The 26585-nt window shown below is 34.5% G+C and overlaps 1 protein-coding gene across 13 annotated transcripts in view; it reads right to left on the bottom strand.

Moving 5' to 3' along the window:
* Window positions 1-26585, bottom strand: part of LOC125683020 (ankyrin repeat and sterile alpha motif domain-containing protein 1B-like) — a 92675-nt gene that overhangs the window by 36612 nt on the left and 29478 nt on the right. For 7 of the 13 annotated variants that reach the window (XM_056142060.1, XM_056142062.1, XM_056142066.1 and 4 more), the window contains exons 13-14: window positions 19469-19691; window positions 18741-18770 (exon numbers count right to left, since the gene is read on the bottom strand). In XM_056142060.1, coding sequence (XP_055998035.1) covers window positions 18741-18770; window positions 19469-19691 — 253 coding nt within the window. The remainder of the gene's footprint in view (window positions 1-18740; window positions 18771-19468; window positions 19692-26585) is intronic. The other 6 variants (XM_056142067.1, XM_056142068.1, XM_056142071.1 and 3 more) reach the window with 1 other exon arrangement.

Here is a 26585-nt window from a genome sequence, read left to right as displayed (position 1 = left end):
GTTGCATAAATAATTATGTACCCTTAGGGGATATGCAAAGTGTTTGTTGGTTTACAAGTAAATTAAGAGAATATATTACTGAATATTTGAATATAATAATTAATGGACAATTTGCTGTCTATAATTACAACTTTCCTCTATTTTCCTCTTTTCAATAATTTAGGTTACAACATACAGTAATAAATAATATCACAATGAAACAGTTACTTTACATGCTGTGAAGATCAAAGTATTAAATCCCAAGAGGATCCAGGTCACAACACTCACCTGAGTCACCTTGACCCTTCTGTTCTTCAGATGAAGATTTTTAAAAGATCCTTTCCCTCTTAATTCCATGACAAATTTTGACACCAACCCAGCCAAATCCAAACAATATGATTAATATAACTAATATGGCCTTGCTGCATATTCTAGCTGCAGCAGATTAAGATATTTCCCTCATATATTAAAATTTGATCTCCGATTTAACCCCTGCAGTGTTCATGAAAAAAACCCAACCAACCTGGCAACTCTTGAATTTCCATATTGATGTGATATAGTGTGGCCCCACTATACTGATAAATTAATATTCATTTTTCAAATTTCCTATATACTTCTATGAAAAACTTTGATTCCCTATTTAAGCCAACCCCAGGCAAATATGAATCTGTGCTACATTGTACATGTATTATGTTTGCATATATTATTATTATTAAATAATCAGTGTTCCATGATAAGAAAATTTTCAAAGATGCATATATACTTTGATGTAAAACTTTATCTTCTATTGAGGCCCCATCCTAGCCCTGGGCCTTTATTTGAAGGAAAGTACAACATTTTGAAATTGAAAACTTTCAACTTTACTTTATTTATAAATTAAGTCACAAAATGCAGTTTTAGTAGAAAGCAATCTGAAAAACATTTAGAACCCCTGCTGGACTCGAACCCGCAATCTGCAATTCAGCAGCCCACAAGCTAACCTCCTGAGCTACTTGATGATATTTGAAACGAATATAGACAAATATTGCTGATATCTATCTTTTCATCCATGTTTTAAAAGGATCGAAGTAAGCCATTATATTATGACAATGTAGAGTATCTCCTTAAATCTGTATAGTACCCAAGGATACTTGCATAATAATGATAACAAATCATGGTGCTGCTCTTCAGAAAAGGATTTTGATGCAAAATTTCCTAATATATTGCCATGTATAAGATTGATCCCCTAAAATGTGGCCCCAACATACCCCCTGGGGCCATGATTTGAATAAACTCTGCACTAATGGAGAATGGTACGTAGCATATGGATTAATTAATGTGACTAACTTGTAGCCCTGTTGGTCTTGAAAAGATTTTAAAGGAATTTTACCCTATAAATTTCCACACAAAACTTTGTTCCCTTATTTCCCTTCATTAAGGAAGCCTTCACACAAGATTTGTCTTTTCTGGTCCAGTGGTTCTTGAGAAGATTTTTAAATGAGGCCACCATATTTTCACTATTTCTTAATCATCTCCCCTTAGAAAAGGGTTTCACCCTTCATTTGAACAATTTTAAATCCTGCAATAATGCTTTATGGTAAATTTGGATGAAATTGACCCAGTGGTTCTGGAAAAGTCAAAAGTGAGTAAAGTTTAAGAGACACACTGACAGACAGATGCTAGACAACAGGTGATCAGACAAGCTCACTTATAGCTCAGGTAAGCTGATGAAAACTATAGTGGTCGAGAAACATGCAGTGCAGCCTATTAACGTCAATAAATTGGAAATTAGCTGCCTTATTTGTCACAAAAGTTAAATATTCAAAATATATCAAAATCCTCTACAGCCCAAAATTAATTCTCTTTAGAGAAGTGGACAAAGTTTACGTGGATGTTTGGAGAGGCCTTTATAATAATGTCACAGGGAATATCAAAGCCTTCTCAGTCTATCAAAACATCTTGGACACTTATACTTTAAAAGTTATTATATCATAAGGCAAAAAATTATTTAAAATTTCATGCCACAGACAAACAGACAATAAGATAAAATCTTGACCCCAAACCTTCAACCACAAGAAAGAATGTAAATATATAAAATTGGCAAAAATAACATTGATATGTTAATATTCTGATTACTATTGTATAGTCATATTTTGAATGCAAGGCATATATATAATTATTATTATATTCATAAATACATTCAGCTTTACCACATTGATAATCCATGATGATTAAAGTTAAATCAGTCATCCCCCCCTCCCCATTCTTCCTGTACATACCTTGTTGATACCAAATCCGCATTATTAATAATATTGCTGAACAATGTTTCAAAAAATCATGAAACTTTTTGAACTGAGTCAGAGCACTGATTCTTATTATGCAACTCCCGCCAAGCCTCTAATGGCTGCTGATTCAATCACCCATCTGACTCTGATTATAAAGCATTAATGGAGGAGTGCTCAGCTTCCCGCTCTTTGGTAGAAAATTATTTGGCAAAGCCTTACATCATAGTAGTGAGGCTCGGGTGTTCTCATTTCAAAAAAAAAATTATTAATGCTATCAAACAATCATGATTAACAGGCAAAGTAACCAGGAAAATTATTTGGTATATAATTACAATCACAAACCAGATTGTGACCACAGCTGATTAATCAGACGTGAAAATATATTTTACACACCAACCACAAGGATATACTTCAATATCTGCATACTTAATTTCATTAACTATTTGCTTTCCTTTCAAATAGTTAAAACTTGAAAACTTAATTTATTTTGTAATAACTAATATCATCTTCCCTTACCAACCCAGCACAAGTCATTAATTCATAAATAATACCCAATTTATAGAAAAGCTGCAGTGGCTTTTTTAAATATAGTTCAAATGGATAAATTATATAAAAAAAATATATGCTTAAAATAATTTATCTTAATTAGCTTTTATGTAGGTACAGTTTATACTTGTGGAAAAACATGCCTGTTTTTTTTAGAACTTTGTTAATATATTAGTCAGGTGCAAAACATAAAGATCCAGAGGTCATTTTGAAAATCAATCTAAAAAAAAAATCCCTATCTTCCTAATGGCCACTTAAATATTTCTGACAATGGCTATCAGGGTGTATTGGCTTGATCATCTTCCAAGGCCTCCATTCCCTGATTAAAGTATCTCATACAGGTGCATTCCAACGGGCTATAACTTATATTGTACCTGTCTGTGTGGTAGATATAATGTTTTCATACATCACTTAAACCTGGCAAAGAATTCAAGGCTCCAAGAGACTGCTAGCTTTCTGGCCATATGTGCAATATGGAACATTTCAGCAGAAGAAAATGATCATACCTTTACATTAAAAAACAATACACAAGCCACATAGCTTTCTAGCTACACCTACGTGATTTCAGCTGTTATTTCGATATACCTTAAGGAATTACTAATTTGCACCCACTATGAAATTCTGGAAGCTGAAAAACATATTGATACTACTTCCATAAAAAACTACCTGTATTGAGAGAAAATATTTACTGCAGATATAATTTCAGGATGATGTAAAACATATTCTGTCTAAATCAACACAGGGCAGGCACCTTCTCTCATTTACAATGATTGTACAAGCTGTAAAAAATTTGTGTTGGCTCCATAAAAAATCTAGGTATGTCCTAGCTAGCTCACTCAGAAATCCAGATGTGTTGAAGTGGTCCATAGCAAAGAATCAAATTATAAGCCAATATACAGACAAATGTGCTCCTTTATATCTGCAATTCATTTGATCTATCATTAAAAACACATGAAATGATACCCGGTGTGTGAAAGTTCATGTTGACATATATTGCAGAAATTACTACGATGCAGATAATTAAGGAAATCAAATCAAATAAGTAGAACACTATCTGGGCTCCTTTTTTGTGCATGACAGTCCTGTATACTTCCAATATTCTTTCAACTCTGAAACAAAGCACTTTTATCAAGTGCAAAATATCTAACTTTCAATATATCAGAGCCCAATAGAGAGCAGCCGAGGAGCCAATGTAAAGCTATCAGAGACCTGTAAAGCCGGGATCACGGGGATACACATCATAGAAAACTCATTGATAAGACCGTTAATTTGACAAAATTTCCTGTAACAAACAACAGCTGTGTCAAATTTACTACCTTATAGCACTGGCATGTCAGCATGCAGACAAAAAATACATGTTGCAGGCTCATCAGTTGTGGTGAGAAATGTGGGAACATTTGTAAACGACTTATTTCCAAAACCCTATTGTATGACTGCATGTGTACATCTTCTGACGGGCGTGCAGTGAGCTCTCTCTAAATGTACTAAGCACCCCCTCCCTTCAGCTCTCTCTAAATGAAGTCAGGACCTCCACCCTTCAACTCCAAATGAACCCAAAAAGACCCCAGCCCTTTCTTCAGCTCTCTCTAGATGTACTCAGGACCCCCTCCCTTCAGCTCCAAATGTACTCCAGACCCCCTCTCTTCAGCTCTTTCTCTGGATGTACTCTGAGGACCCCTTCCTTTCAGCTGTAAATGTACTCAAGATCGACCCCATCCCTTCTTGCAGATGATTGGCATGAGACTGTATACCTGAATATTATAGCATTCTACCCTTCAGCAGCCATATTATTTGCTTCCCATGACATGACCATGTCAAAATCAGATAGGAATACTGCCTGTCTGCTGGTAAGATTACAATATGCTGGCTCCCCAAGAATCCACAATGAACATTCTTCCATCATCTTTTGTCTAAGATTTCATCTTGTCAAGAACATTTCTCCACAGATTGAAACATCTGGTTTTAATTTCTTGTCAAAATATCTGTTTTGTGTAGTCATTACTGGTCTAACATTTATAGTAATATAGAAACCGAAAGCAACTAAAATATCTCCCAGCAGTTTCCATTTGTACACAGTAAAGACAGTAACACACCCAAAGCAGTCACAGGGACATCAAAGCCATGCAGTACATACATTAATCACATATCCTTTGCCAACAGTTACTACAGATTTCCTGAGCATATATGGTATAAAACCAGCCCTTGTGCACTAAGAGGTGTTTTAATCTAATTTGTCCTCATTCACTGAGTGATTGTGTACTATACTGCAGTACGTGGTACTAGCTGTGACAGTCTGTAACGTCTCCGGGATCAATTTCCTGAGCCCTTGTAAACTTTCGAGTCAGATAATACATGAAATTCACATCTCACATCCTTTGTATTATTTCTGTGTCCAATTTTTATTTCCTTCCCGGTGTAATGCCCGTGTCTTCAGGAAGGAATGGGGAGTGGATAATATCACATCAGAATTACATGGATTCTATTAAACCTGACTTACAAAACCCACACATGTGCAGTGTGTAATATCATATTCCTGTACATAATTGTTGATAATAATAATGTACTTCTTGTACAGAAAATCACCATGTTTATCGAAAACCCCAGCCAACATGTTTCAATGAACCATAAAACTCTAATAATAATATGATATTTTTCACAATAACTAAATTTCCAAATTTAGTTATGGCATTGCTCAATGAATTCTTTGGAGATAATTGTATAATTTTCTACAGACAAAGCAATCTAGACAAAGTTAAAGAATTATTAACAAAGAAAATCAAACACTTCAGCAAAAGTATGTTTGGTACAAGATCAAAGGAAAGATAACAATGCGTTACATCAGACAAGATATCATTGCATACTTCACCCGCCAGTGTGAAAAACAAACATTAATGAGAAAATGATGGCTTCATTTTCTATTATTCTGACATACTAGCTTATAGGTACACCAGAAGAAAAGAAATCCAGGAGGTGTAACTGTCTATAAATCAAAAGGAAATCAGATAAGTTAATGTGTCTGCAGACTTCATTATAACCCTTTATATGTGTGTTATCTTAGGAAAAACTGGAAGTCAAAAATATTTGATTGCAATAAAATCCTCTCCATCTTTTCACCAATTTGCTTCAGTCTCTATAAATTCCAGAAGCTGCTAAAATAAGTTAAAAGAATTCAAACTTGTAATACGCTGGTGAACCTCTCTCAGAAACAATGACAGTCTTTGACTTCTTAGATTAAAAATCTGATATCGAGTGATATATGTACTTCATAGATAACACAATTTTCACTTTAAAGTGCATGCAAGATACCTAAAATTCTTTAGTTGACAAGTCTTGCAACCTAACTGGGAAAAAACATTGTATCAATGTAGTGTTGATTATATACAAACATTATCAAACTTTAGTCAAGTACAGTATATAGTTATACTGAAGGTTATATCTGCCAACCTCAATCAAACACTATAAACATGTCAGCTAACTTGCCAACCTTATAAGTATAATGCAGTTCCATTAGAACTTCAGTAATATCCTAGCCTATCCTAATTTCAGAGTCCACTTGCTACAGTTAAATACTTTGAAAATCATCTGACTATCTGGTTAATACAGACAGAGATCAGTTTTAAAAAAACCTCTGAACTTAGTATGGTGGCCAATTTGGATTTACAATGATTCGTCAATAGGTCTTTCTCATCCAATGCAAGTTTGTGTGTGGCATGGAGTTTGATGATTTTATTTCAAAAGGAAAATCATGGTCCAGAAACCTGTCTGAGGACAGACAGTACGACTGAGGGTACAATAACCAAGCCTAATGTAACTTCCATGACATACTGGTATGACCTTGATCCTTTAGGAAGGAAAAAAAACTTTGACCTTGACCTATCAGTTCATCAACTGTGAATAGTTTTTCTTCATTAGTTCAAAAAGTTTATTATGCCTACGCATGCAAGCTCATTATGAACAGACAGAGAGGATAAATCAATTGGTCCCCCATGATCATCTCCAAAATAGATCAATTACAAAATACAAACAGTATTAATAATTTGCAATAAAGGAATAAAATTAAAAATTTTGTTCAGTGACCAATTTTAAGCAAGGTTCTCAAAAAGGGTTCAACAAATGTGTGAACTGACTGAAAATTTGACTACAGAAATTTGACTGCAGATAATTGTACAGTGGCAGAGTCAGCATTCTGTATGTATGAATGTTAACATGTAAGAGATCTGTGTTCTTCAGCAACAAATTACACTGGTATGAAACTGAGCCATCAACAGTTCATTATTTACATAAATATGCCATAATCACATGTAGGTTATGGGCATTAACAAATTAACACAGATATGTGGATAAACACAGAAAATGCCACGAAATCCAGGAGAAAAGAAATGTTGACACAACGAGGAATGTAGTAGCTTAAAGAGGTCAGATGTGGAATCTCCTTATGATAGCAGACATATTACTAAATCTGATAGAGATCGGTACATGTTGCTAAGAAATGTACTATGAAATATTGCTTTCCTCTCATTTCCATCTGCATTTAATCTGGACCCCTGTCCATAAGACAGCCACAGAACCTGATAAAAATGATCATCTATCCAGTTAAAAACTGCCTGGTGCTGACATTTAATGGGCATTTGTCAGATTACTGTGTACAAGTATTAAATGTATTTGCATAAACAATGATCTTTATTCATAATAAAAGCCTAAAAAAATCAGTTTAATAAAAAAATCAATCCTATCCCATCCACGTTATAGGGGATATTCAATAGATTAGAAATAAGACATCCCATAATTACCTTTCTAATGGTTAATCAATAAATTCCTTCTGAAATGTCTGAATGGAATGCACAGAAATATAATTTCCCAGATCGATCCTCTATAAAAAAAAAAGGGGGTGCAATGCCTGAGTCTTCTACTGCTGAATAAACACTCTGATCCCATAAACATCTAATAAATAAAGGGATGCTGACATAGAAATAAACAGGCTACTGGTAGCTTCGATTAAATCACGGAAAAGTGAACCGCGCCAATCAGCCTGCAGTCAAAACACTGAATGAAGAGTGGGAACAAGACAGGCCAGCATAGATTACATCCTCTCCCTCTCGTGTGGAAAAATCATGTGAACAAACACAATGAAGACAACAGGAAGTAGCACAACAACATTTGACTGTCTTTCAAACAACACTGGTATATACTTCTTAGTCCCTGTTCTACAATCTTTTTTCTCTCAGTGCACGGTGTAATCCTTGTTGTATAAATAGAGCTTGTGTGGTTTTCTTTGCCTATTTTGTGTTTGCCTGTAAATCGCTAAATCATAAAATGACCGTGGTCTGCCACTCGATGGCTGTGTATTACATCCTATCAGGATTGCTGGGACCTTATAGTGTAGGCTCTGAATTGTGTGTGATTATTTCCTGTGACATGATTCACTTAACTTGTCCATTAGCAAACCATGTACATCCCAATTTAGTTTCAAAATTAGTGCTGGGAAACTTGTCTTTAAATCTATAAAAATACCAAATAAAATTGACAATGCTTAGAGAAATGAAGCTGAAATGTTGACCCAGAACAAAGCTATGCAATTGTGTCTAAATGCTGGAATTGAAGTTTCTGAAAGAATCTTTGCATCTAATTCAAATATAAGTATCAAAAAGAATTTCCAAAATATTTAAACTAAAATTTTACCACATCAACTATATTTTACAAATTTTCTATATGATTTCGGGCATTATGACTTTTGACTGAAGAGTATATGCATGTTTGCACCTTGTATGCATCATGATGGCTAATTTATAGCTAACTACACCCCACCAATCACTAAACAATCAGTTTATATTGTATATCCTAGCTATAGTACACCAAAATTGTCCAACTAAAATTAATAAACTTTCACTTGATTAAAAATCCCCGTACATGATGTCCTAGCTAGCTTACAGAATTAATGTTCATTAAATATACATAGACCAACAGCATTCTAGCATACATACTGTGTATCACAAAACACACAACCGTGAAATATCCATAAAAAGGATGACCTAAGTGACATAAATGATTAAAGAAATTGAATAAGATCAAAAGATTAAAATTAACAGATCTCAAAGAATTTTTTTTTTAAAAATCATTATCCATGGAAGCAAAATAAAATCAACTTGCCCCATTTCTTGATTTATTTCATGAGTTTCTATAAAATGCACCCAATTTTATATTTCAAACTTTCATAATTTCAAATGATTAATTCATAACTCTATAATTGGCACACACAAATTCAGGATCTTTCAATCCTTTTTTTACACGGAAAATTCATCAACTCTACAAAACATATTCTCAAGTGGTACTTTGATTTTCACTGTGTCAAGTCCTGAACACTTCAAACAATAAGACATATATTAATTAGTTCTTGATTCTAAAAAATTACATTTGTTTCAACTTTGTGAACAAATAAAAATGTTTGAACATTAAGTATATAAACAATACTAGATTTTAGATGATTAGAAAACACATTTCAGGAATAAATAGAATATGACATCTAGATCACAGAAAAATTCCACTAATGCACAAGAATAAGAGTTGGTTTACAGTAACTGTATGGAGTTGCTAATTTTAATGGTGCCTATATATGAAGGTTAAAACTTCTTTAGTCACACAATTTTCTAGGGCTGGGACGATTCAGGGTTAGCTCGATTCGGTTCGGTTTCGATTCAGAACAGCACGGTTCGATTATTTTCGATTCGGTTCATGTTAGGTCCAATTTATCTAATAATAGCACAAAAATTAACAATTTTAATGAATAGCATATTTGATTTGATTTTATTCATGTTACATAACTATATGTCGTCATTTGTAAACATCATATCTATTTATAATGGCATTTTATAACTTTGAGAGAAAAAAGAAAACACTGACAGTCTTTTAAAATTTGTTACATTAATGTGCTGCATAAGTTTTGGATTATTAAACAAATCTATAGTGAATCTAAAATGCATATGATATTGTTTTCATATGTAAAAATGCAACAATTCTATCAATTGAGAGTCTTTGAAAATATCTCCTTTTTTATTTACTTCTCTCATATTAAATGTCAAATCTTTGTCATTACTTACGATGTTGATTTCACTCCACCACTGACAGAAATGTTATATGTCATGTAAAGATAAACTGCAATGATCTTACGGACCATATTCTGTTGGTATCTGAGTGGTGAAAATGCTAACTCTCAACACAGTAGTGATTTAAATCCCTTTTGCATTAAAAAAAACCCACATGTTCTGCACATCACTCGAACGCCATATTTGTTGTTTTGGTGTATGTAAATTCTAAACCGAACCGAAATCCGGAATTTGTAATCGGTGCATCGAATCGAATGGTATGAATCGCGGTGCACCGAAATTTTCGGTGCACCGCACAGCCCTACAATTTTCCTGGTATATAAAAACATTGCACACATACTCTTCAAATTTTTTAAAAGCCTGGAGAGATTATTTTATGAATATTTTATAGTGGTAAATGAAGGCTTTACTGAGGTCCTCTATGATTAAAATACTACAATATATGATATTTCTATGTGCATTTTGTCCAAAAAGTTCCTCTAGTACAAACATATTGAGGATTTTTTAAAATTTCCTTTTGGTCAAGTATGAATTAAACAGACACATATCCCACCTACACCCTAAGCAGTAATTAACTTCACACAAGCAGCAGTTCATACTACAACACCTCTAATCTACTGTGCTGCCCTGCAACGAAGAACCTTAGTGCACTTTTCACTCATATATCCAATGTTCTCACCTGCTCAACAATATCTGTCAATGAGTTGACTGCCTGCATGCTCTTTTAATGCACACATATAATTGCAATCTTCCCTCTTACAGACAAATCCCCAGCTAAATTATATGATACCAATTAATTAATATTTTGTCAGTAATAATTAAACCTTTAAACATTTCATTGTGTTTATTTTTCAATAAAACACTGTGATGGGCAAATAACCTTTCAATTTGACATATAAACTTATATTTATTTTCTTTTTAAAAAAGACTTGTCTTATCCATAACAATTTAGTAGTCATTGTTTAAGCTAGCTATTTCAGTGTAATTATGCAGTAAAGCTATTTAAACATTAATTTGTTGTTTCAAATCTATTAAAATCTCCTTACTAGCTAAAACAATTTTTTTTTCTATCAATTGATCATTTTTGAGTCCCTTGTTATATAATAAAAATTCTATGCCAATAACAATTTTCACTATTCATATTCAGTGCACTGCATGTATGTCTGGTTTCAGTTAAATTCATCCATGCAGGGTACCCTATCTAAAAGTACATGTCTGTATAACCACATAGAAGCTTTTGAACTGTTCTATGAAGAATTGATCTGATATTTTAATTCAGTTCTAATTGTAACAATGATAGAAATAATTTGAGAACTGAGATTATGCATTTGGTAATATTTCCTCGATTTTTTTTTTATTACCTCAGGAGTTCAAGCACAAATGCAATTTTAACTGCTGAAAGAGAAACAATATGTGTTTGTGAAACGTGCCCCTGATGGCAGCAAAAAATCCCTGAAAGGTCTCGTCTTCTGGAATCTGAAAACCCTAGCTCAGAAGATATTGCTTAGATCAACGATTCTTAAAATTATAAGGTCAAACTCCAAGGTCATACATGTAGATCATAAGGTCCAAAACGTTGGTACCACAAGAAAGGTATTGTCACAAAGAATGCATACACATGTGAAACATGAGAACCCTATCACTTATCATTCAAAAGTGATGAGCATAGTTAAAAGTTTTGGACAGATGGACAGGAAAGAAACAATATGCCTTCCAATCTCCAATAAGGGGGCATAAAAATGTAAGGTTAAATAGCATCCCTGAATATAACCTCCATCCCCTAAGTACAATCCATTTAACCCCAAACTAATTTTTCTATCCTTCGTCCCTACCTGTATGTTGGTTTAAGACTGCATGTGCTCGGTTCTGATGGCCCCCTCAAACTTCCCTCATTCCAAATATAGTTATCAATCCAATTGAAAAAAAAAAGTATTTTTCTCACAGAAGTAATTATGGCCACTCCTATGATGTTCAGTACATGACAATTTTAGCTTTCAGAACTTAGTACACAGGGTTATATCCTGTAATGAACACATGCATTGCACAACTTCCTTCAGGAAGACACGTGCAATATGATCCTATCCTTTTTTGCAATACACCACAACATGTGCAGCTCTGTCTGTCTGTGACTTATCTGTATTTACTGCTGAACTTTTAATCCTCCTCAAACCTTTGACAAAACAAATCACAAACAAAGTCACTGGTCCTGGACTGGTCAATACAACCACAATGACCTCTCCTGATACAAGAACCAAGCACAATCACCTTTGTTAATCTGGGCTCAAGTACTTACTCACCAAGGATTCACCAACTCACAATTCAAACTACCATTTCCAGATATCTACTCACGACTTTTTTCTGAAAGGCTGGCCTACTGTGACAACAAATTACGGAGCAATATTATACATATACAACTTTCCAGGATGTGTAAGTGCAAGTAGATCGAGACTGTTTAAAGATACTTTAGAATCAAGTACTGGTACATTAGCCTAATAAAGAAAACTAAAAAAAATACATTTACTTGTAATACATGCATGATACAATAATAAAAGTAATATTCACCCACGTTCTGATGTTTCACATAAGAAAAGTAACAGGCTTAGCTTCCTAATTATAAATCCACTGGTGTAAAAGTTTGGCCTACATATTACATATCATCTGTGTATAAACACTGAAGTGCTCTCTGGAGTAAAGCATCAACTCAATCCTAAGAAAAGCAGGGCTTGTAATTTTACCTATTGTTAACAACATGTACTGGCATTTATTCCCTGAAGAAAAGAATAACTAGTCCCTCACTTTACCTTCTCTAACCCATACTAACCTCTACAAAATGTGTGTATTCAGTTCCACCAATTGTAACCTCATTCAATATATACAAACTATACATGTCTTTCAATTTCTGTTTAAAGGTTTTACTTTCACACTCTTCACAGTTGTGTTGTATCTGAAATGAGCTCTATTCAGTTCGATTTTATATCCCAGTCACAACATTGCCCCCATTGATTCCACACAGATATCAAGTGGCCTACTGTTTACATTTACAAGTTCCTTAAAACCCTCTTCAGAGAACTTTAAGACATTAATTGGATTAGGCCAGATTATCAATCTGTATGACACCTGTTTAAAATGAACTGATCTTTATCCTATTTGTAATGTGATATAATTTTTTTTAAATGAAAGTCGTCTTGACATTAGTTGCGAATATCACTGAGATAATTAGTAGCAATCTGAGTGCAATGTTTTCCTTTCCTATTTTTTATTTGTATCAACATTTATAAATTCCAGTCTAGATTAATTGAAAGTATTGATGAGCTTAAAGCAGACACATAGTTTATTTCTACATCTTACCAACTGCTTTTCTGTGGACTATCTCTCTAGAATCCTGTGAATTTTCTCTGAATATTGATATAAATCCTACAAATACTTTACAAACCTTAAGTGTGAGAGTACACCGATTCACATCAAATTCTTCTGTAAAATCAGACCAAACCAATTCCTCCGTTAAATCACACCATGTCAATTCCTCCGTAAACTCGGACCATGCCACCCAATATTCACAGTAACATTCTACTTTAGGTGTACCCCAATACAAGTGGACAATCTTTATACACATATAAATTGTCTCAGCCTATAATAACCTATCAATACTGGCTGTCAATTTTCCTGACATATGAATGACTTAAGAGCTAGCTAGAGCAGTATTTATGTCTGGTGTAAGACGACCTCCTTCTGCCACAAGATTATGAACGTTATCTGGCCAGGCCAATCAATAACTCCCTTAAAAAGGCAATGATGATAAAATAATGGAAACATGGGTAGAATTCAGATGCCTGCAGGTGTAAATATAACGTCCCATAATGTATATCAAATACCTCCCTAGAATGGGCACTATGTGGGAGGAGGTACAATATGAGACAGCAAAGGAACTTCAAAACAGAATTCTCAGCACGATACCACCCATGCAAATTTAAAATCGCAGTCTCTTCTGTTGTATTTTCTCCGTGTGTACAATATCACCAATCTGAAAACTCTCAATAATACAATTAAGATCCAACATACTGTAGATTCCTTGATATATGTGCGGAATTTATTATCGTGTAATTTCGCGAAAAGAGAGGCATAACTCGAAACGTTGAATTACTCGTTTTTAATTTTCTGTTGCTAAAATATATTAACATACAAGAACTCTTGATCAACAGACTACACATGAATCAATGTTCGTGCAATTTGATGTATACAAGTAATTTCACCATATCAAGTACTAATGCGTAAAATAAGGAATCTATACAGCATATTGAGTAAGTTTGCTGCAACAGAAGTGTCAGCTTTATCGGATATGTTGAATATTGTGGTATCATTAGATTTCATACATATGTTTCAATGTCAAGAAATCATACCCATGAAATTACATCCCAACAGAACTGTTAAATCTAAAAAAAAAAAAATGCATACACCCCCCCCCCCCCACCCCCAAGTGCCAATATTTCCATTCATATGAATCAAAATTGCGCAATGAAAATCCACCCTAAAATAAAGCACCATTCAAACTACTTCTTCTGGAAAAATATTCCTCGCAAGCTCGTGCATTTTTACAGTCAACTTGTGCCAATTTTCACCAATATAAGTTCAATAACCCTATATTATTGAACACATTCAATATAAGTTCAATAACCCTATATTATTGAACACATTCAATATAAGTTCAATAACCCTATATTATTGAACACATTCAATATAAGTTCAATAACCCTATATTATTGAACACATTTTTGACAAGTCTATTACTAGTAATCTATAGTACAGTCAAACTTCGTCATCTCAAACTCGATGGGACCAAGAAAAAACTTCTCCGTATCCGAGGATTCAAGATAGTGAGGGTAAAATACTTAAAGAATAAGCGGCTGGGACTTCCAAATCCCTTTGACATATCCATGGTATTCAAGATATCGGTTTTGAATATCATTATATGACAAGCTCTCAGTACTGAACTTTTGTTTTCCTGAATGAACAACAAACAATACCTGTACTAAATCATACATAAACTTTTCAAAAGACTCACTTGCAGCAAGATGGTGGTCTTGGTTTTTTGTAAACAACAACCTTACACTTTTTTAACATCTTCAAGATAAAATTCTTCTGAAAGAAGACCTACCAAACTCTAAACTTGATAAAATACTTTTCTATTTGAATCAGTGATAATACCCAAGGATATCTTTGTCTAACAAAGTGCCACTACATGAGCATCTGTACAGTAATTAGATTAGTTTCCCAAACACATACAAAACACACAGAGATGTTGACAATGAGAATCCAGCAATACACACCGCATTCTGTATCAGACTACAAGCAGCTTTCTATTTTCTGCCCAATTTCTCTTCATTTCTGTTCATTAAATGGGCTTTTCTTATCTGCTGGGGCTAGACCTCCCCCTTTAACTGGCAACATCTGCAGCAGATTACATAACTCCTGCTTAGCTTTAATGACATGCACAAACACAGTGGGTCACAACACTGTAACAACCATTAGTAGAGATCAAAAGATCAAGTTTTCATACAAATGGGATAGTGCTGCAGCTTGAATACACAATTAAGTTGGCAATATATTGGCTAATTAATGTAATGTTCAAAACATCTGCATCTTCAACGTCATGCATATTTTTAATCACAATGTTTATTACAGCAACAGATTCTGGCTGTCATAAAACAATGTCTCAATCAATTAGAGGTCATTCATGCAATTTCCATTTTGATAATAGATTACCAAATGCTCCTCAGCTCTCTATAGCAGCCATTAATTATCACAGAAATCATTTTGGAAATCATGTCCTATTGGGGATCAATGACATGACAGGATGATATGTACAGAAAGGACCGATCCATCTTCACACAACTAATAAAGTGCACCACTAGGGTACATGATATGCACATCTGCAAATACATGTACATGATGCATACCTATGTTTGTATACTTGAAGTCACAATTAAAATTAAGAATTGTTTCAGCACAATAAAACTGATGTCTCCCCTTCCTTTCTCCATAGTTTTTCAGGGATCCAAATTAAAGTGGAAAAAATCGCTAAAACGCATCAAAGATGTGCATGGCCAAGTTGCAGTTTGGAAAATTATGCACGCTTCCATTCACGAAGTAAAAACATGTACGTATTTATAAGTATGAAGATTTGAATGGCCACAATAGGTATTTAGTGTGATAATGACCTTGACCTTTGGATTTCAAAAGCAACATGAATCTTGAATGTCATCAGGATTTGAAGTCTGATAAACATGCACCAGCATGTACATGTATAAATTTAGAGGCAAGCTCAAATCTACAGTATATAGTGGGGAAAAAAACACCTTGACCTTTTGACCTCAAAATAAATAGGAACCTTCCTCTTTTGGATGTGATCAAAATATGCAAGTCTGACAAAGACGCACCAAGTAGTATGAAAGTTAGAGACCGGACAAGCTCAAATCTATGGTATTTAGTGACAAAGTGACCTTGACCTTTGACCTCAAAATAAATGGGAACCTTCCTCTTTTGGATGTGATTATGCTATGTAAGTCTCACAAAGATGCACCAAAAAGTATGAAAGTTAGAGATCGGACAAGCTAATTGTGGACGTCGCCCACCCGCCCAACTGGACGCCCATCCTTCACCAATTTAAAAGCCGAGATTTGCTACGCAACTCGGCTAATTAAGAGTTATGGTACGTAACAGTCACCTATATGTGCTTCAACCAAGGAACGGTGTTGTGAACATATGATAGTAAATTAGACTTACAAACTTACCAAATATCAAAGGTCCATGTCAAAAGACAAAAAAGTATTGGTCCGTACAACAAATATGCCTCAAAATTATATTATTTGACCTTTACACAGAAGGTCAAGGTCAAAGGCCATCAAGAATGACACAGGACACACTGTCTTAATATGGTATATCAACATACCAAATATCAAAGGCCTATGTCAAAAGACAAAAAACTTATGGTCCAGACAACAAAAATGCCCCAAAAATTCTATCATACGACCTTTACAAAAAAAGGTTTAAAAAAATAGCACATGACACACTGCTTTATCATGGTACACTCACATACCAAATACCAAAGGCCAATGTCAAAAGACAAAAAAGTTAAGGTCTGATGGACCAAAAAAAAATTGCCCAAAATTTCTATTATTTGACCTTTCTCAAAGGCATATGACAAGAGACAAAAATGTTATGGCCCGGACAAACTTTGTATGAGAAGCGGGAGATGATGCGGAAGAAGAAGAGAAGAAGAATTCACACTAAAACAATAGAGATATAATTAAGCAGTGATTCTGTCAATTGCAGCACCAACTTTTTCCGTAGAGGCCTTTCTAGCCTACATGACTACATGTATATGCAATAAAATTTTCTTAAAGATGTGTGGTTGCATGCAGAGAAGATTTTCAAAACTTTGGTCAAGTTTTGGCAGTGTTTGCTCCACCCTTAAGGCCCTGGGGCTGCAGATATCCTATTCTGAAAATTACAATTTATGTCCACCTTTTTCCAAAGATGCTTTAAATACCAAATTTGCAAAGAATGGGAAGGGTAGTTATCAAGAAATTAAAATTGTTCAATTGTTAATGCAAAATGCATGGACTCAGTCCAATTGCAAAAGGTCACCCGAGTGACTCAGGTGACCAAAAAAGCCATGTTAAAGAAGGGACTTAATTAAGCTTAAGAACTATCAGTTAAAAGATCTGTAAAAACCAAAGTCTCCAAGAAACATAGGTACAATATATTTTAAAAGTATGACACAATTTTTTAATCCACCTAGTAAGACGGATGAATGCCAAGGACAGATAATCACTGGACAAGTGGCGCCAGTAATGCAACCACTACATTTTGCTGGCAACACTAAGAATTCTAATTGTGGTGCATCTGCATTACAGGATATTGATGTTTTTCTGTAAATTTGCTTTACCCCTCCTAAGCAGTTGGCAAACACCGACAACACTGAAGAAATATTCTAATTAATTGCCATATCTTGGTTTATGTCCCACATATATTGATCTATCCTTGAAAGAAATATGAATCATACTCCTTCTCTGCCATAAATTTAGAAAATTCTCCAAAATCAATAGGTACCTCTTAATCATAGTCCATCCAACATGACAATCTCCAAGTTCAATTCATCATATATCAGATTAGCTAACATCATTTGATATGATTGATATTCATTGGCTGTTCAATGAAAATATAATCCTATTCATTCAACCAATAGAAAATTAAGATTCCATTGATATCCTGTGAATTACTTTATACATGCAAAGTTATATGTGTACTTCCAAAAGCATCAAGAATGCCAACTGTTTAGGAAAAATGTAATTAAATAATTTGCCTGCAGAAATTAACAATCGACTTAGAAATATTAATATTACCAGGACCTTTTTTTTTAAAAGACACAACCTTTGCTTGGTAGCCATTCATATCAATTCTGCGATGTCTTGTTCATTTGCAAAGGAAAATATGTATACAACTAATTTTTTTTTTTTTTACATACATCCAAAATGCTTGCACATGCAAATTTTCATTCTGTCATAAATCTACATGATACATGGGCATGGTTATAATACACAGTAGTCTTTACTACACTAACAGAATACGTAGGTAACTCACAAAATTCCTGAAAGAGTATGAACTAACATCATACCATTTGCAATACTAGTGCAAAATGATCAAGACATATTTAAGAATCCGATTCAGAAGAAATTCATCTTTTGGCATCACAAACAACTATAAACAGACAATCACAACAACCATTTCAAAAATACACACAGTGTACTTTTGAAAAAGACTTGAACAGAGATGAGTGCTTAGGAAAACTTACAGTTAGCATGGTCCTGGATTAGAGAGCTTGCTAAAGAAGCAGATCAGTTGTCAATGGCAACATAAAACAAAATGGCTACCAATTTCAAACCAAAACACAAATTTTTCATGATTGTTGTTTATGAAAAGAAGATATTTTAAAAATAATAATAAGCAAATCAAATCAAATGATATGCATCTACCCTGAGTAGTCTTACACTATTGTTGGTATGAAATTGTTTCACTTTCCCCATAATGCCCAGCAATTAGAAATAATCCCTAAATGATCTAATCTTTCCTAAATTCTATGTCAAAACATTTTCACTTCCAAATAATATATGCATTTTAAATAATATATATGAAATTCATATTTTATTTGACTCTCCGAAATATTTTTGTACAAGATTTTGATATAAAAGTGAAGTATACATCTTGAAAGAAAACTAATGGAAGAGGGAAAATGCAGACAGGAATTCTTATTGAGCAAACAAAATAAACCTTTTAAGCTACAGTTGACAGTTAGCTGGGAAATAATCAATTTCTGGCAAAGACTAACATATCTTCTGTAAAGGGTAAAAATTAACACACATTCAATGGTCAAAGGTCACCTCTGCAAATTTCAAATTTTCCAATAAATATGTTCTGTGTAACTTTTATCTCTATGCTTTTTTAGTACCAGCTATTTGGACATAATTTTCTTGAGACCCTTTTTAAATGGAAACTAAAAGTTTAAATGGACTTAGCACTGACCAGCAAATGGACCAAGCTTGTCGTCTGTGACAATATCATCCATGCTACTGCTGCTCCCTCTAGTGGAGGCTCTTCTCATTACCACTGGCTCTTCATGCTCCTCTGCTGTCAGGATGACAGGATTCTTGGAATTCTGGGTATCAGTGGTGTGACCTTGACTCTGGGAATCTGTCATCATATTGCTCTCAGTTATGGTTTCCATGTCTTTAGAAGATCTCTTGTTCTACAACATAAAAAAATTATGCAAGTTTATCCACATCACTATCGTACAATGTTCAAGCACAGTCAAATAACTCCTCTTGAAATAGTTTACTACTTAATCAACTGACAGGAAGTATGTCATAGATGTAAATAAAGTCTTAGGGCAAGATGTAATTATAAGGCTTTTATGACTGCTCGGTAAAACATGATCTAAACAATTGAGATATGTCCCTGCACATACTCTAATTTACCTGTCATAAATTCACATATTTAAGTTACTTCCTGTTTGACAGTGTGGCTTATAGTTTATCTCAACCAGAAATGTATCTAATATATACATTATCTACCTGTTAAAAGAAAAGAAAACCATCCGTGAGATAAGCTATTTGTCAAAATGATAAAGACATAACAATTAATGTATAGGCATTTGTTGACACAGACTAGAACTTTTAACAGCCTTTCTGGCTCTCATAGAACTCAAAATTCTAAAGATTTAGAGGAAGACTAAATCCTCCTTTATTTCTAACAGGAGATCATATCCAATATATTGTCAAATTATTTGTCTCTGATACTTACAGTCATTTGGAGTAACACCTAAAGTGACACAATTTCTCAATTTGAATCAAATTAGGTTTAAATGCTCATTTTTGTGAACGTTTTTCTTTCTAAATACATAAGAGCACAGCTTTTGGACAAACAGAATTTTTCTCTCACATATATTTGTATATACCTGTAAAGTTTGATCATAGAGTTTGTCCAAGCCAGTGCTTAATGTGTTCTGAAAGAAAAACTGTGAAAAATAGCCATATCAAAAATTAGTTGCAAAATGTCGTATTTGTGGCGCCATAATTCCAATTATGATCAAACTGATAATAACAACTGAGTTGCATTGGGATTCTTGTACTTTTAAATTCACTAAATATTGAAACAAAACCATAAAATGTCAAGTTTGGTGGGCAAATAGAGCCCTGCAAATGGTCACTATACTCTTTGATAAAAAAAGTCACAATTCTTCAGGGCCGTAAATTACATGGAGGCGGAGGAGGCAGCTGCCTCCTCCAACTCTTGAGCCAAAAAAAATTTAAATTTAAAGTTCATTAGAATTTATGTTGTTTCCAATAACTAAGAACATGATACCTCCCTTAAAAAGCATTCCAAATCTTTCTTTTAGAATGAGTTAGTCAAGTAACATCTTAGAAGGCCCTAGAATCAAGGATTTTGCACGAAACGTGTTCAGTGTGCACAAAATGTGCTCAGCGTCTGGGGGCCTGGGCGGCCCCCAGACCCCCGCCTAATTTCCTGCCTCCTCCAAATTGAAGGTTAATTTATGGCCTTGTTCTTGCATATTTCTGAATCAACAGCAAAAGGACCGACAGGCTTGAAATTCTAAGTTCAAAAGGGGCATAACTCTCATAAAAATTATTGAATCAGAATTTCCTGAGAATATGCACATCGATTCAGTGTGTCCTTATTAACTAAAAGTTTCATGAAATTCTTTTGAGCAGTCTCAGAGGAGTTGTGCTGACGATAAAGGGACTGACAGACTGACTGACAGGTCAAAAATATTGTACCCTCCGCAATGTGGGTATAATAAATCATGTAAAATTTGCATTTATAATCAACAAAATGACATTAATTTGAAGCATAAAAACCTAACGTAAAAATTATAACAACCCTACCTGTCTCCTGTCCTGATGAGAATTAATACGTGTCAAAACGATTGACAAGATCGAAACATTTCACCAAGCGACAGGTTGCAGTAAGTTGTAGTAGGTAAGGTGCTTGATGCACAACTTGGGGGTACCAGGCCTGGGTTTACAAAATCTAAGTCGAATCCTCGATTTAAGTCTGAGATTTTACTACAATTTTGACAGCTCATATAAAAGAAAACTCAAACTTAGTTTTGAGATTTTTTAAAGAAATCCAAGCCAGGTATTACTTGGATTTGCCCTTGCCCCCCCCCCCCCCCCCCCCCCCCCCCCCCCCCCGATCTGTCATCAGCAGTGTTAAACTGAGGTCCTGTGTCACAGTATAGGCACGGACATAATAAAGAACCTCACTGCTACAGCCTCAAGCACCATACATAGGTCAGAATTAGTGGCACCTCACTTAAGCCGATGACATTTCTACATGAGCGAAAAATTCTCAAATGAGACGTAAAACAACAAACTTAACAATACATGTGGTGATTAAGTAACAGTTAGAAGTATATTGTATATGACTGTACATATAGTTTGGGATAAATACACTGGCATTCTTTCAAAATACAATTGGGTATATTATGCATTTAGCAAGTGCATATATCAAATGCAAGGATTTTCCCTAAAATGCCGTTACGGTATTGGGAAATTCATTTCCTTACAATATGTAATGTTCCCTAGCAATAGAGAAATAAATTTCCCACAAATTGGAACCTATTAATTCCTTTGTAAAAAGGGAAAGCCAAATGAAGGATTCATATCGGTGCAGAAAAATGGCAACAACAATTGCAGAAGGGGGACAACAGTGACAGACCTTTGGATCTCTAGAAAGATGTGCAGCAAGTTTCATCTCACTTAATCTCAAGCCATACATATAATGAAGCAGGCCTGGATTTGTTGTCGGGAGACAACAGAGCTTGCCAGATGGGTTAAAATGTACGTGTGAAGAAGTGCAGCACTGCTGTACATATGTCAGAACCTCCCAGAATGATGAACTACATGTATATCAATGGGGTTCATGTTAATTAAAACAGAATCGTACTTTCTCTTATAACTACGACAGGAATGCCCATGACCTCTACCCAAGCACAGGTGTACAGCCAATAGAGCATATGGTACATAAATCATTGTTCACAAGTCTATCATATAAAATCATGCAAATAACGTGTGTTAACGATCATGCATTCTTCATGATCAAGTGTTCAACAGAATCATTTGTGTTTGGGTTTTTTTTTTTTCATGCTACAGCATCACTTATGATCATTTAATAAATTTCATTTTTTCAAATTCTATTTCTACTTTTTTGTGGAATATACTAATGGCAATCTAATTAAAATCAGACTTCTTAGATCCGTGCCGTATACTCTGTGTAAGAAGATCTGACATAACCCGATTAGGGGTCATGTTCAGATGAACTTTTTTATCAGCCAATCAGCGTGTCGGCTTTGAAACCGTCAGTGTTTACAATTCAAGGAAAATGGCTGTTATTGTTTGGTTTGAAAGAAAACACATCACAATTAGATGTGACGTCACAATGCACCGTTTACGTCGACTGATGTTATATTTCTCGCGTTCATTAAGTAAACTATTTTGAAAACTATTCAAATCGTACCCATCCCTATTCATACATAAATCGCAATTCACAATTAATTTGATTTGGGTGCATTTTATCTCGTACGTTTTGTTGTTTGTAGGACGGAATAGATTAGGCATTATTGCGAAAGTTTAAAATTCCTTATGTGAGAATATACAATTTTATAGTGTGCAATAAACTTCATGGGAAAGCGATTACTGCAATTTGTTTACGAATTGCCGGGAACCGTCTGAATAGCCATCATTGTCTGTATGGCGCAATTTGACTGGCTGATAGTTCTCATGAATATTCCAAGCAAAAGGTCATGTGGACATGACCCCCAATGGGGTTATGTCAGATCCTATTATAGCGATTGTGAGCCTATTCTAGGATCTGATTTTAATCAGATTGATACTAATGGAATTGTTATAGAGTATGTTTTATGAAGTCGTTCTAAAATCCAATTGATAGGGACTCTGACATATTATTATCGTCTGGTTATGAAATCTAAAAAATAATAATATGTAACAAAAGCAAACTACTGAACAATACATAAGTTATGAGATGCATCCTAAGGGAAATAGCCCCTCTAACTTGTACATGTAGTGAGACAAATGCCTGCCACTACATTGTGATTCCACATGATGGCTACTGATATCTACAGAATTTTACCTGAATTTGATTGATACACAAAATAAGTAAGCAATCAGTATTCAGAGAGTCAAGAAACCATAAGAAAATCTTAACAAATATCAATATTTTATGACATTGTGTTTTATAATTTCTTTTTCAATAGTCTTTTACATTTCTTACTATTACATATATCTTTATCAATAATATTTTTTTATTAATTTTCTTCCCCACTGACTGTAAGTGTGCTCTGTCCCATCTAGGAGTATAAAATCCCACATCAAATGCACCTCCAACACAGAAGATCTCTACTTGGAAACTGGCAGAATTCCAACAGAAATGAAAAGTAGAATGTTGAATAACCATAAAATACATGAAGGTATGAACTGCACTGTTTCATACCCTCATGTATTTCCAAAAATATTTACTTCATAAAAACTGCAAGTATGAGGGGTTAACAGTTTCTTAGAAACAGACCATTAAAGCAAATGTCTTCTCGTACCCCCCCCCCCCCCCCTCTACAAATTGACTCGGACAAAAATACAGTATCAGGGTCACAATGAAAATGTAATCTAGCAAATGAATTTATATGCATATTAATGATCAATAAGTTCACAGCTGCTAAGAATTCCGTATAGTGGTCATGCACCTGACATAAACACCTGAAAGTTCTTACATACAACCATCTCTTATCAATACCAATCAAGATCTTTGTTTAAAATAGCATCCTTGAAAGTGTATAACTGAAACTGGAAGCCAAAAAACACTGGCACCTGACCACTGGGTCATGTGCGCCCCCCCCCCCCTTCTTCCGTATTTTTCTCATTAAAATTAATATTGGCAAACTACTATTTCAACAAGAGGCCCATGGGCCTTAACGGTCACCCAAGTATACATATCTTTTACTCTATAGAAATCATATTGTGTCACTTGTGTGCTTTTATACTTCTCCATTCTTATACTTCCTGAAACCAGAGGTCATGAATTTCAGCTTTGGTAAAGGGCTCATTGCTAATTATAACTATGCTAATAGTTTGAATGCTTCATGTCCAGAAGTAAAGAAGAATTTTGTAGATTACATTAATTAATTTGATGGTTTTGACAACATCCCTCAAACCCCTAGAAATCAACCACATCCCTCAGACCCACATTAATTTGATGGTTTTGACCACATCCCTCAGACCCCTAAAATTCGACCACATCCCTCAGACCCCTAGAATTCGACCACATCCCTCAGACCCCTAGGGGGTAGGATCAAGCATAGTCACAAGTTTTGTTTAAACCATAGAATGATGCTATATCCTAAAATTGGTTGAGAAGAAGCTGAAAATGTTTAAAAGTTTACAATGAACAACAGACAAAACTGACAGCAAAAGATCATCTCAATGACTCAGGTGACCTAAAACTGTAATTTTTCTCTTTGCATAATAAAAATTTCAATTTCTGTTGTCGGTTTACACTCTTATCATGTATTTAGAAAGTTGAATGCTCCCCAACTAAAAATATTCTCAAGCTGAAAAATAAATTCACATTTTTTCTAGTAATAAAACTGTGAATGGGAATTCTAATTTTTTAGCCAAGAGGAGTGAGAATCCCACCAAAACACTGAACCCTGAAAAAATAATCAAAATCTTGAGTTTGATTTTTTAATGAACTTGTGATTTGTTACATGGCATGCTATTAGTCTAATAAAATTCACTTTTATATATACATGTATGTATATATACATATACAATAAATAATTCAAAGTTATCAAAGTTATTAAAATGACTCAGTGTTTTAGAATATTTGAGTAAATGTCAATGACAATTCTCTCTTAAAATCAAAAGCATTCTGACTTTTTTCAAAAGTTAAAGGTATGAACTACAATGTAAATTTAAAAATCTCTTAAATGCTTCAGAATTACTAATAGTTACACAGACTGAAAGGATAGCTCAAGTCTAAATACATTGTATATGTTATGAGTTAAAATGCACACACACAACTGTATTCACCCCAATAACTGCCTCTGTTCCTTAATGTCCCCACTGCCCCTACTTCAATAAGCAATATAATCTCCCATAACAATATATTGTATCTATTCATGTTAGTTAATACATCAGATCAGAGCTTTTAGTCAATAGTTTTTCCTTATATGGTTTAAGTACATGAATTATGTAATCTGGACCTATTCTAGGATGAATAACACATCATAGATGCAACAAAATGCCCATGGACCTCATCATCACTTATCTGAGCTATTGCATTTTCCCATGTAGTTACCCCCCTTGTGTGGCCCTACCTAACCCTGGGTCATGGTTACCCCCTCTTGTGGCCCCATCTAACCCTCGATCATGGTTATCCCCTCTTGTGGCCCCATCTAACCCTGGGTCACGGTTACCCTCTCTTGTGGCCCCATCTAACCCTGGGTCATGGTTACCCTCTCTTGTGGCCCCATCTAACCCTGGGTCATGGTTAGCCTCTCTTGTGGCCCCATCTAACCCTGGGTCATGGTTACCCTCTCTTGTGGCCCAATCTAACCCTGGGTCATGGTATGGACCAAATTGATTCTATACTATATGAGGATACTTGCATATTATTTCAAAAATTGTGTCATAGGGGTTCTTGAGCAGGTGACTAATTTTCAAAGTATTATAACCCAGACATCATCAATCTGGACACTTCACTTTTCAGACAATTTTTTTGGGAAACAAATTTTGAATTTGCTTTAAGCTCTTTATTGTTGTCAGCACATCAACATAATAAGTGTTCTTGGACAGATTCAAGCAGTAATAGTTTATAATGACAAGCTTGGGTAGTTCTGTCACCTGAACATGGGACTTAGATGATTGTTGTATAAGAAATATAAGTACTGGCAGATCAAATGTTGGTCATCTAATGCTGCCAGCTGTCTTCATTTCTACAACGTTATTTGAGTACAACAGAAAAAGATCTAAAAAAGTTGAACAAGCTTGAAACAGCTGGGGAAAATGAAGACAATTCTGACAGATTGCCAAGATAGTTAAAGTTGACT

Source organism: Ostrea edulis, chromosome 6 (genome assembly GCF_947568905.1).
Source record: "Ostrea edulis chromosome 6, xbOstEdul1.1, whole genome shotgun sequence".
NCBI lineage: Eukaryota > Metazoa > Mollusca > Bivalvia > Ostreida > Ostreidae > Ostrea > Ostrea edulis.
Note: the sequence above shows the minus strand (reverse complement) of the source record. Positions and strands in the feature narration are given on the sequence as shown.